This window comes from Scomber scombrus, chromosome 10 (assembly GCF_963691925.1).
Source record: "Scomber scombrus chromosome 10, fScoSco1.1, whole genome shotgun sequence".
Classification (NCBI taxonomy): domain Eukaryota; kingdom Metazoa; phylum Chordata; class Actinopteri; order Scombriformes; family Scombridae; genus Scomber; species Scomber scombrus.
Genome location: NC_084979.1, coordinates 10,084,287 through 10,097,502, shown reverse-complemented (window position 1 = coordinate 10,097,502; position 13,216 = coordinate 10,084,287). Strand labels below are relative to the sequence as shown.

Here is a 13,216-nt window from a genome sequence, read left to right as displayed (position 1 = left end):
AAATCAATAGTAATACTTAAGTGGTCATTATAAAGAGCCTTTATCATGTTATCAACTCATACTGCAGACAGTGTTTAATTCCTACTGCAATGTAACGTGCATCTAAATATGTTGGGCCTGCAGATGTAGATATATTTAAATGGCCACTTATAAGCAAAGGGAACATAAGCTGTTTCAATTTTAAGACAATGAGCTGCTGTTTTGTCTGTTTGAGGCTTTACATTTTAGATTTTACACTTATGTAAACCAAAGTTACAACACAATCACAATTATACAAAAATGTCTTGAGATAATATGAGATATGCAAAGTTCAGAAGGTGCTATTTATATTCTGTGATGAGGGTGTAACTGGACCCTCTCTGGCATTTGTGTATGTGTAGCAGGCTGCTGCACCCCAGTTGGGGTTTACTTTTTGACATACTCAGAGGTATTTTATGATCTACTGCCAACACAAACACACTGATATTAAAAAGACCACAACATTCAATTTGGGTGTTCGGCATTTTACTGGTATTCAAACATTTCTTACAAAAATAAAATTCATACAAAAACTGTTTACTGATTTAAATACAGCCATCGTCTGCTTTTCACTATCACATATACAGACACAAGGTGTGAAATGATGAGAGAAGTGTGAAAAATATTCGTGAGAGTTGTAGATGCTAAACGTGATAAATAGTACACAATACAACAATCTAACCTCCAGAGATGTGGAAGCCCAATAAGGAAAGAGAGAAAAGGAGGAAGTGCAGCACTCATGACAACCATCTACAACCCCAAATCAGTCATATCAAGTCAAATATGAACGGTAGCAAGCTAAAGACATGGCTGGAAATGTGACAAACCTTGATTTACAATACAAGTTTCTGTGTTCAGGGAGTCAGTTTACATGGTGTACATTCCAGCCAGTAACAATGGCTGTGCTCCTAATTTGTGTCGCTTGTTATGCATTGGCAAGGGCAGGAAACGTGCTTAACTGGAGTTAAGACAACATATGAGATGGCAGATAAGATACTGAGTTCCTATCAGCTTATAATGAATTAGCAGCATGTAGTGGAGATTCTGTGAAGCTTTAATCTTTTACAGCCTTGAAATGTTGGCAGAGACAGTATGATAGCTTTCCATTGAATACTTGCAGGAGGGCTGAGTATATCACATCTGTCCAGGTGAAGTGATAAGTTGTGTGTCTACATGCAATGTCAAATACACATCTGGAACTGTAAGGGCACCTCCCTGTTCTTACATTCATGCTGAGTTTGTTTTTTTGACATCCTGAAAACACAGATCTGCGCTGGATTTGATACACATAGTCAATTTGTGTACTTCCATTAAGCTCTCATACAAAGAGTTAACACAGAACATGGAAATATGTACAGAATGCTCACAATGGAGGAAACAGATCCACAGATAAGTTCACTGAAATCATTCATCTCTACTTCACCCTCCCCTCTTTCGCTTTTCTTCTCCAACTTATAGTGTTACTGCCAAAAGGTTTCAGTCCTGACCAAACCTGCAATAATTATTTCAAACCTGTTCCACCTATGGCACACAGTGCTTTCATGATTTGTGAACATCTTCCTAAGTAAATTTCAGCAGATGTAAGAATATGATCATATAATCTGGATTTAAGTAAATCCAGTGCTGCAGAGTATTAGAAATGTCTCCGGTCTCTCAAGCTGTTTAGTGAATTATTTCTGCCAGCTTTTAGTTTTCGATCTGTGACATCACACTTTCTCAAAGGGGAACAAATGTTTCTCTTGCCCTTTCTTCCCTCGTTTAGTCTTCTTCAACCCACTGACGCTCCCACTGTCCTCCTCTGTTTGTCTGTTTTGGGGCCAGGACATTGCCAGAGTTTCAGATGCCGTCATAGCTCCAGAACCTCCACCCTCAATCACCTCCTCATCAGAGGAAAGTCCACCATTCTCGTCTCCACCGCCTTGAGTGTGAGCGAGGCTCACGGGGTCCAGGTTCTTCTTGCCGTAGCGCTGTTTAAGCCTTTCTCTGATCAGGAGCCCCTTCACAAGCAGAGTCCAGTTGGAGATAGCTCTCTTTTCTCTTTTCTAGAAAGTGGAGGAGTGAAAATAATGTTGTGGTGGTTTAGTTGCGCAAGGACTTTAAATAACTGGTTTGGCTTATACATGAAATTAGTATGGTTCTCATTTATTAGTCCTCACACAGACTCATAAATCAGTCAAGGCATGGTCATATAAAGTTATTAGCATCTAATAAATTCACCAATTAGTTTGCAATTAAACAAAGTAACACAGTCAGACACACACACAAACACACACACAAACACAAACCTCTCTCTCCTTTTGTTTCTGAAGCTCTTGTTCTTCCATCCAGGCAGCTCTGAGCACCTCCTCATGCTCCTCACACACAATGTAACCGTCCGTGCTGAAACACACAAACAAAATGTGAATTAAACTTTTTTTTTCTTTTTTTACTCTCACATTTTCATATATAACATATTTTTATGATAACTGCATTTTTAAAATTTACTTCCAGAGAGTTTATTTCACAAAATGCAGACGATGGGGTGTTTGACAAATAATTAACTATTCTGATAATATTACACAAATATTTAAGATGAAGTAGTTTTACCTGAGAGAGCACAAACAAAGAGGGAAAATGTTCCTAAGCATGCACTATAAGATAATGGATCTATAAGATAATATATAATGCACTATATACTTGAGTAAATTGAAGTAAAAAAAGTAATAAAAGTACATTAAAAAAAATTGATATGAAAGAGTCTGATATGAATTTTCTCTACACACTGTAGACATTTTTGGCATAGATCCTGATGTGATGGGACTAAATTAACTGATGGGCTCCCAAACGGATAACATTCCCAGTCTTCCTTGTGTTGAACTAATCCTGTCTCAGTGGGATTGTCACAGTGTTGTCTTACACAGCGTGCGAGTATCCTCCGTGGAAGTCGAAGCCAGTGACTGCTGGCGCGGCGTCAATGTCCAGCTTTCTGGCCACACGGTTCAGGTTGGGCAGCCTGACATGGACACAACCCACCGGTAACATACAGGGCTTGAACAGGTAGACGTTACCGTAGTCGTTACGGGGAACCTGAAGGGAGCAAATAGCACGTAAACAATACTGGACTGTTAATTATATTTAATTGATTGTTTGTAACATTTATCAAGAACAAATGCCAGGCAATTTTTTGGTCATACTTTTATAAATGTATCACTGTCAAGGCTTCAATGACCCTATTTCCTCACAGTTATCATCCTAGTTCAGTGTTCTTAATTAATACACAAGAGCTACCTTTCCATCCACAGCTATAGGCGGTTGGTACTGTTCGGTCTGCCATTCTCCAAACAGAGCCAGGTCATTCTGGTCCTTCATCTCAGCCATCATCCTGGCCTTACGGGAACGATTAGAGAAGCCCCTCACCATCTGACAGAGAGAGAGACACAATGGAAGACATTATATGTATTCTGCCATTACCTACTTTTTTGTCACGCAACCACCAAGTTTCATACAACGGATCCTGCCGTGGGCTGTTCTGTTTATGAGTCACCAGCCAATAGAGAGTTTAATGTGTCAGCATGTACTGCTCAAACCTCTACTACTGGTTTATGCAATGTATGCATTTTTTTTAACAGTCAAGAGTACAGAGCATCCAGTGCTGATCAGAGATCTGCATTTCAAGGAAGTAAATAAGGGTGGATACCTCATATGTCGTCCTGTCACTGCACACAGGTTAGTCTGAACATCAAAAACTAAACTAAGAGAACATAATTTCAGTGTCAGTGCATAAGAAAATGCAAGTAGAGCAATGACTTTCTCCGCTTTCTTTCCACAAAGTCAAACTTGTACATGTTCAGGTTTGCATCTGCTTGGTGGTTAGATCCCAGACTCCTCCTGTCCACATGTCTAAGTTTCATTGGACAAGATACTGAAACCCCAGTTTATAAAAATGCAACCATTTACAATCTAAATCAGTGCTTAGCTGCTGTAACATCAAGATGCATGACCCTCACTCTCTCTCAGCAACTTTGTTCATTGATCAGATTAAGACAAACTGAGATTTAATTGCATCATTGCTCCCCAAAGTATAGCTGGAAGTAACCGACAGCCACAAAATTAACTTTGTTACACATGGTCATTTGTTTGGGACAGGAGTCATATCAGAGAGGCTGTCCTAAACAAGTGATATCATCAGGGTTGGGACCCTGAGGTGATATCTCCCGGGCCCATTAGACATCTTAGTAAAATCAACTTGTGGAAATTCTCCACAAAGGTCATCCACTCTGTTCCCTGTGTGAAAGGGAACATTACAGTAGTTGACCATGAGAGGGAAAACCTGCATGTCATGAGTGGTGTTTCTGAGTAATCCATGAATGAAACTGAATAATGCGCTACATAGTGGGGTAAACATTTATCTTCTGGACTCATATTAGAAATCACATCACACACAGCAAAAATCAACCAGGCAGGACACAAAATTAGCACTTGCCACCTGCCAAATGCTGGTAAAATATGCAACTGGCTGGAAGATTTCCTTCCCTCACCAGCCAACAAATTAGATGGTAATCTATTCAGTGGATGTCAATGTCAATGTCAATGTCAACTTTATTTATATAGCACATTTAACACAGCCAATGGCCTACCAAAGTGCTTTACAGCAAAATAAGTAGAAACAATAAAAACAAACAATAAAAACAATAAAAACAAAAAAAATAAAATAAAATAAAAAATAATAATAATATAGAGAAATAAAACAGATAAAAGACCCAATAAAAGCGGCTATCCTCCACCAAAGGCCAAAGTGAAAAGGTGCGTTTTAAGTAGTGTTTTAAAAGTGGAGAGGCTGTTTGCAGTCCGCACAGTAAAAGGTAATGTGTTCCACAGGGTGGGAGCCGCAACTGCGAAGGCTCGATCTCCTCTAGTTTTTCTGATGGATCGAGGAACGTCCAAGACCACCTGGTAAGCTGACCTAAGGGCTCTGGAGGGCTGATGGAGTTTAATAAGGTCAGACAGGTATTCTGGGGCCAGCCCATTCAGAGACTTAAAAACAAATAAAAGAATCTTAAAATCAATCCTGTATCTAACCGGAAGCCAATGAAGAAGAATGTGCTCTCGTTTCTTAGTACCAGTTAGGAGACGAGCTGCTGCGTTTTGAACCAGCTGCAGGCGGTTAAGCTCTGACTGGTCAATGCCGACATACAAGGAGTTGCAGTAGTCTAAGCGAGATGTAAGTGGGTGGTAAAACTTGAGCATTTACTAGCCATTTGCCAGACAAAAAAAAGTTAAATTTGCACCCTGCAATCAGGCCTCATTCACTTCATTGTTATAATGGAAAAGGTAGTGGTTAACTTTGATTATCTGTGTGTTGTGGTTATATGGACATGAGTGGAGTCTTGATTTGAATTTAACTGCTCCTGATGTTGTTCCTCTTTTTTTGGTGTCAGTCACGGATCATGCAAATTATAAAATAGCTGAACTGATTTGGCTACAGTGAGTGACGCTAGTGCGAGATAAAGTCCGAGGGGAAACAGAAGTGACCAAGAAACTAACAAACATAAAAAGAGAAATCACAGCTGGAGGAGAAAAAAAGAGGAAAGAAATAAACAATAAAAACGAAACTGAGAAAAGTTTTCTCTCTTACCTTGAATGGCTCTTCTCCTAATCGGACAGTTTGTGCTTCTTTCAGCCATGTGTCTTTGGAGTGGAGGGTGTGCACACAATCCCTACAGAGAAGGAACATTTCAATGGGATAAGAATAAGAAATAATGTCTTTATCACACTGAGATTCTTACAAAAATATAAATTCTCACTGCTTGTATTATGAGTCATGTGCAATATCATACCTTCTACTATTTAGGTGTATTTAACTTGAGGCCGGAGTGCACCACTGCATTGTCTGATCAGTGTTGAATTTTATTGATCAAGTTAAGTATTAGCTTACTGTTTAATTTCAGTTGTGTGCAGCACTTTCTGCACGAATTGACCGCACTGTTTTGAGAATCATGTATTTATAGATCATTAAAGCATTGTGTAATTCCAGCTGGGTGCAGCACTGCATTGTTTTGTCAGTTATTTATTATTTCAACTATGTTTTGTGTTGTCATATATTGCTTGACTGCAGCTGTGTGTAGCGCTTTTGCCCAAGACAAATTTCCCTCAAGACATTAACGTTTATCTTATCTTATTTACATCAGGAGTTTAAAATTTAAACCCAATACATACTGTTTTTTGGGTGCATTTTTGGTGGATTTTAAGATTAAAGCACTTGTGTTGTGAACAGGGTCTAACAAACATCAGCAGTCAATAGCAGATGTATTTCACAGCTAAAAGATCACAATCTGCAGGTGAAAACAGCTTCAAGCACATGACAGGTTATCTAATAAAACAGCACCACCAGGTGGCCACTTATACTCACAAACACAATTAATTCAAACATGCAGGTCAGTGTTTGTCCCAATTTAGCTCATCTTCAAAAGCACCAATACATGACTTCATTTCTTCAGTTCTTCAGAGTACCAGAAATCCAGACTGAACCTGTCTCCCACAATGAGATTAACAATATGCATACAGAATACCATTAAACTAATGATTCCCTAGTTTCCAGTATAAGTTTAAGTTTAACCCATGACGTATAAGTAGCAAACAGACAAACTGACAAAATGTATGGCAAATGTTTCCATGTTTCGCCCTGTGATTCACAGCATTTCCAGTTTGCTCCCAAAAACAACATCCCTTTCATACTTCTTTACAAAGCAGCATTCACAATGAGAAGAAACTAGTTCATCCCAGATGATAGTGTATAAAGTACGTCCTGCGATGCATCCTGGGGAGTAATTTAATTAAGATCCACGCCTAACTGTTTCACTACTGACCTGGAGTACACTGGCTCTCCTCGGCAGTATCCCAGTATAGTGGCTGTGGGGGGGTAGATGGCTTCGTATTTCAGCATGTGTCTCTTTAAGGCGTACAGTGGGTGGTTTTTATACTCCGCTACAGAGATGGGCAGGGGTTTGTTCAGCAGCCTTTTCTCCATCTGGATGGTCAACATGGGGAAGACTGATGGTGTAAATACATCTCCTTGCATGTAAAAAGTGATTTTTTGTCTCATATTTAGCATCCGTTTTGAATTTTCACTTTTTGTAAGCAAGAATATCTAATCTTTTCATGTTTCAAATGAGATTATATTCTGGGCTACTTTGGACATCCCACTATCATATATTTTACTACTTATACATTGCCTTGTCTCACCTCCTTGTCCTCCTTCACGTCCCTCTCATCCTCCGGTCCCAGGAACGGCACAAGCGTTTCCTCCCACCATTCTTCTTCCACCCTTCTCTTCCTGGACGATGTCATCCAGGTGGGGTCGTATTTTCTCCCCAGGTCCTTCACGAACCCATCCCCGTCCACTGCCACCACGTACGTCACCGGCGCTGTTGCATTCTGGGAGCAGAGTTGAGGCATCGCGACACCGTGCTCCACATCTACGCAAACCCAGGAGGATGATTTTTCCAGAAACACCTCCAACCACTCGTCCGTTCCAGGCCCCTCTCTCCTTTTCCCGCTCCTTCGCTTTGTTTGGTTGTTCTTCGTTCCTTCTTCATCATCATTTTCTTCACCCTCTTTATCCTTTTCATCTTTCACCTGGTTTTCCCCTCCGCCGCTCATGCTCTTTGAGGCTGTGGTGCTCTTGCTGTTGGTCACTTTGGCTTTGCTGCTCCCTCTCCCCTTTGAAGTTTTGGCCCCGTCCTCAAAATCATCGCTGTCGTCCTCACTGGTCAGCTGAAAATCCTCCTCATCACTGAGCCCCTCATCCTCCTTTTCACCTTCAGTGTTGCTATCTTCCTTATAGCTGACCTTTGAGGCGACACTCCGGCGTTTTGAGTTCTTTGGCTTTTGACGGCCATACGTTGCAGCCTCCTCCTCTTCCTCTTTTATTTCTTTCCTCTTAGCTTTCTTCCCTCCTCTGTCTCCCTTGGTCTTCCCTCCTCCAGCTGGTCTCTTGGTGCCTGGAGAGACTTTTGGTTCCGGTGGGCTGGTCTTGGATGCTCCCTGGTTCTTTCCTGGAGCACCGGGAGATGTTTTAGCCCCTTTGCCCTGGAAAAGACAAGATATTTACAGTATGTGTATTTGTAAAACACAAGACTCAGCTAATATTATGTTATCAGTTTGTAATGAACCGACATATGCTGGGGAAATAGAATAACCAAGGATTTCTGTCGTTCCCCTGATGAATTTTGCAATTGTGGCTATGATTAGAAAATGAAACTATGCAATAATAACAGTTTTCTCATTTGCTTTGGCTCAAAGCTCAAATGACAGTTGAAGGCATCAAAATAATATGTGAAGTTCTTTAAAAAATGTATGTGGATCTCAATTGTAAAGTGCTGAGAGGCCTGTGGAATCCCTTCAATAGATGATCGCTGTCTTCTCATGTCTTTTAGATGAGTCGATTACAATTACTTGAGAACAATCAAGCAAAGCATTAAACTGCAGCCCTTGACTAAATATGGCTGCTGAAAATTCATCTGTATCTTTTTAAGAGTTGAGTAACAGTCAGTACCTTGGCTGATGGAGGTTTGAGAGGAATTGGCTGCAGAGAAAGGACCAACCGGCAGAAGAGCTGCAAAGACCTCAGGACCAATAAGAACAGCTGCAGGAAACATAAAACACACAGGAGAAGAATTATTTCAACTTACTCGCCCTTTGTGTTACTAGCAAGGGCTGTGTTGCACTGAGTAGTCTTGAGTTAAACTACCAACATGAGTCATCTCCTGGTGGTTTCTCGCCGAGACGCTGGCCAACCTCCTTTCCAGCAGAGCCCGTGGGTCCGGACGCTCCTCATAGGGAAGACTGGAGTTGAGGGTGAACGTTGCTCTAAACCTGGAGGAGAGAGGGAGAGGGAGAGATAAAAAGTAGACAACAAAAAATAAAGTGATTACACAAAGATAATAAGAACTGATATGATGAGTTTGATGATTGTGGACTCTGTGGAGATGATTTGGATATTGATGCCCACAGTTAAATCATTGAACACATTTATTACAGCATTTTACACATCCTGACATGAATATACTAAATATGCTTAACATTTAATATATGATGAGCACACACCATCTGAGCAGTCCAGAGATGTAATTTTGGTCAATGCGTTCTTTGGCCACTGCGGCGAAGTGGGCCGGCAGCAGCGACAGAGTGATGGCCAGCAGGTCTGGTTCACTGCACACACGGTTGCGAAACATCCCATTGGCTATCAGGCACATCAGGTGGACCTGAGAGATCAATCAGAAGTAAGTAGTGACCAAAATCCCACTGTGGTGATTTTATTTCACACAAAGGATTAAAAGCAGCACAGAATATTGTTTACAGCACAGGTGTGTGTTTTCACCTTGTGTGTGTCCACCAGTACGTCCTTCTTGAATCGGTTCATCATTCGCCTCAGATATGCCTCAAACTCAGCCTGCCTCTTCTGCCTGGCCAATCAACAATGATTAGAAACAATAAATAAAATCAACAGACAACACACATTTAAAAAGATATATACAGTTGTACATCCATTTAGCTTCAATGTATGTTTTTAATAATACTTAAGCAGTGGCTAAGTGCTCAATCAGTTTCACATGAAATAAGTCTATGGACCCTGAGGGAAAGTATCTTAAAAGCCAGACTAAATAAATATGTAATAATATTGAACTGTGTTTACAGACAAATTTGATAGATTTGACTAAAACAAAAATCCGGAATCAACAAACACTTCTACATGATTTCAGTTTATGAAACTAAAACAGATCACAATTCTTTTATAAATAAATAAATAAATCAACATCTTTTTAATTTTCTAATCTCAATTTTTTTATTCTGTATCTATTTCAGTGAGCATATAATATTTTACCTCAACTAGGTATCACCGATTGGTTAATCTAATTTTACAATCATTTAGCCATCATGCTTACGCTTAATTTAAAAAAAATCTTTCATTTCATGATGCATGGATTATATAACTGTATGTATACTTAGAGATATGTTTTTAATTATTAGGGTTTAAACCCTGAACCGGTAGAACCTAGTTCAGTTTGTGCCAGTCTTTTTTTCCTTCTGCCATGAGCTAAAATCTGGTAACATGGAATGAATTTAGACATCTTTGCTTTACAATCTCCCCCATGTATTTTCAGTACAGCCACAATGAAACCATGTGTTTCACTCACTTTTTCCTGACTTCTGGAGACTCGATCTCAATCTCTACTGGATGAGAGGGCAGGACAGGTTCTGCTGGCTCAACTGGACCCAGAGGCCCAGCCAGCTCTAATCAAAACACACACACAAAAAACACATTTTATTTTCAACTCTCCTATTTGCCAATGTGTTGTACTCCCTGTGAAAATTAGAATGTTCTCAAACATACTCTCTGACCTGCAGAGAGAATTTTCTTTATACTAAAAATGTTAAGTATTTTATTATGACTGAAATTCATACCGACAACAGGCAATGCTGTTTTCTACAGACCCTTCGCTTACCTTCCACTTCCTCCCAATCATCCTCATCTTCCTCACTGTCCTCCTCCTCTTCCTCCTTCTCTGGTTTCTTTGCAGTCACCTTGACCATACGTGTTGGTGAGGTCACCATGTCAAAGTCATCCTCGCTGTCAATTTCCTCCTCCTTCACTGGTGACTGGAAGTATTTACTGGTTTTGACAGCACTGGTGGAGGTGGTGGATGTGGTAGAAGAGGTGTTTCTTGCAGCTTGTTTCGTGGAGGAACGAGGCTTTGATTTGACTTTCCTCTTGATCTCCCCATCTTCTTCTGTGATCAAAGAAATGTTTTTTTAGCAGCTTAGCTTACATACTGATTAAAAATGAGTAGTGGCTTATAATAGTTGAAATCCTTCTAATTTAATATTTAGTATAAATGACCCAGATCACTATTGTAGAGTATCTTCTCTTACCAGCCTCTGCACAGGCTTTTATATCATGAGCAACAGTGTGATATATAACAGAATAAATGTAAAACAAACAGTGAAGTGGTGCTGCTTTTATCCAGAGAAAATTATCTAAATGCCACAGGAAAAGATGATTATGTACAAAAGGAAAACCACAGCATAATAGTGGTGATGGTGGTCGGGGTCCTCTTCACAACAGGAAGCAGTAAGGTTTATCTCAATTTATGACTCACCAGTCATGAAACAGACTACCAGTCTTTTCAACCATGGTCTCATTTGTTTGTATTGAAGCACACCCAAGTAACAATAATGCTGCTGTTCAAATAGCAGCCAAAAGCACATCTGCTATAATGCTGTTGTTGTAAATTCAGGGGAAAAAAGGAACAGCAACCCATGCATTTGGAAACTGTGACAACAACAGGAAGACTCATCTTCAGAAACATTCAAATTAAGCAAAATAACAGCAAAACAAGAGGCAGACAAATCAGCAGGAAGATGAAGATGCATAAATAGTTTCTGAGCTTGTTGTGTGACTTATCCCATGTTAAAAAGATAAAAATCACACCTGTGGAGAAACTTCTTTTCACATAATGTGTCGTGTTTATGATTAAGTGTAGCACAGATGTGCATGTAGGCCAACATATCCACTCCAGTAACCATGCACATCATCCATCCATGCACCTGAACAATGGCTCGCTGTAAAGTGTCTTCCTGGTAGACACATTAACAAAAACAACACTATTATTTCTAACCACTGAGGAGCCTAACATTTTGACAGTACTTATAAAAATTAACATATTGAGGTCATAATGACATGAATAAGGTGAATTATCTCCAAAGTAAACTGAATCATCCCTCACTAGGGCTGTTTATTCACTTTTACTGGAATCATATTCACAAAATTCTGCTCTGCAAATTGATGGTTCATGGCAAGTTGTGTAAAAAAAAAAAAAAAAAAAAAAAAAAAAAACTGCAACATGAGTGACTAAAGCTTTTATGTTGATATGTGAACTGTCTTTTTAAAATCGAAAACAGGAGGTCACTACATTAAATATCCGTTTGATCATTTATTATTGATCTTTCTCCATCTATGTCAACTGATCTCAATATGATCATATACAAATATTCATGATGGAAATCTTGAGTGAGTTCTTCTACACTGTTTAACACCCGTTTGTTTTTGTTTTTTCGATCTCTCCTTTATTTTGTAGGTGCAAAACACCGCACAGGTGTTTCGGTAGAATGAGTGCCCGTGTTATCTGGCGACTATGAGCAGAAGGCTCATAGTTGCTCGTAGTGACGGCAGCTGCTGAGTAAACACACAGAGCAGCCCTGAAGTTTTCTTACATCAGTTAGTTTTAAGTACATTTTAAGTACATACTCGTACTTTTAGGGGTGTCACCTGCGTGCCCTGTTCGTGTTTTCAGCAGCTGCCGTCACTACGACAACTTGAGAGTCACCAGTTAACACGGTCGCTGATTAAACAGAAACACAGGCTCGCTTTGCAGCAGACTGTGGTGGCATATTGTATTCATTAGTCACATGTTAGCACGATGCATCACTCCTCACTTTACCTGCATCTGTCTTCTTCGCTCTTTCCTTCGCTCGGTTGCTCTTTGCCTTCAACCCCTGCTTTAGTTTCTTTGTATCGGCTGGTGTCTCTGCACACTCTCTCCGCTTTCCCATATCGTCTGTCTTTTCTGTTACTTTTCTCGGTCAAAAACACTTTTCCTATAAAAGTATTTTGGCTAAGCTAGACTAGCGGAAGTCCCTATACTCTTCACATGGTGATGTACACAAGGGTAAAGGAAATATCAGTTATCCAACATTTCATTCAGAAGCTTTCATAACACCACAAACTGAGCACAGCTTGTTTTTGGCGACAGGACTCTAACGTCACGTCCGGTTTTTTCTTCTTCGTGGTCGTCGCAGGCCCTGACGTACTGCCCCTTACTGCCCAACTTGTCTTCTGCTTAAACGCTTCTTAAACTCTTAATTTATTATTTTTACTGACATGCGTTTCTCTGCTGCTAACTTAAAACTTTAAAGCATTACATACATCTACAGAGGTTGGTGTTGGAGCAACGTAATACCACTTTTTAACACTAAGGGGCATTGTTGTGCAACATGTGAAGACATTAACTCTATTCCAGCTCCTCTGATATTAAAGTTTCATCTTGAGCTTTGATCGGGTTTTTTTTTTTTTTTTACACATTAATAGCTGTATTCGTGGGGTTTCGTGGCAACGCACCCGTCTGGCAAGGATAGGGTCTGTTAATTTTTTAAATATTTG

At 39.9% G+C, this 13,216-nt stretch overlaps 1 protein-coding gene across 1 annotated transcript; it reads right to left on the bottom strand.

The window, feature by feature from the left end:
• Positions 1-500: 500 nt before the first annotated feature.
• xpc (xeroderma pigmentosum, complementation group C) lies at positions 501-12,624 on the bottom strand. The gene is made up of 14 exons (XM_062427033.1): positions 12,498-12,624; positions 10,503-10,787; positions 10,194-10,290; positions 9,377-9,461; positions 9,103-9,260; positions 8,751-8,871; positions 8,552-8,641; positions 7,240-8,085; positions 6,864-7,024; positions 5,633-5,714; positions 3,286-3,417; positions 2,915-3,084; positions 2,304-2,397; positions 501-2,060 (listed from the first exon to the last, which is right to left on the bottom strand). Exons 1-14 carry the CDS (start codon positions 12,607-12,609, stop codon positions 1,725-1,727), a joined length of 2,769 nt encoding a protein of 922 aa, XP_062283017.1. The 5' UTR covers positions 12,610-12,624; the 3' UTR covers positions 501-1,724.
• Positions 12,625-13,216: the final 592 nt, after the last annotated feature.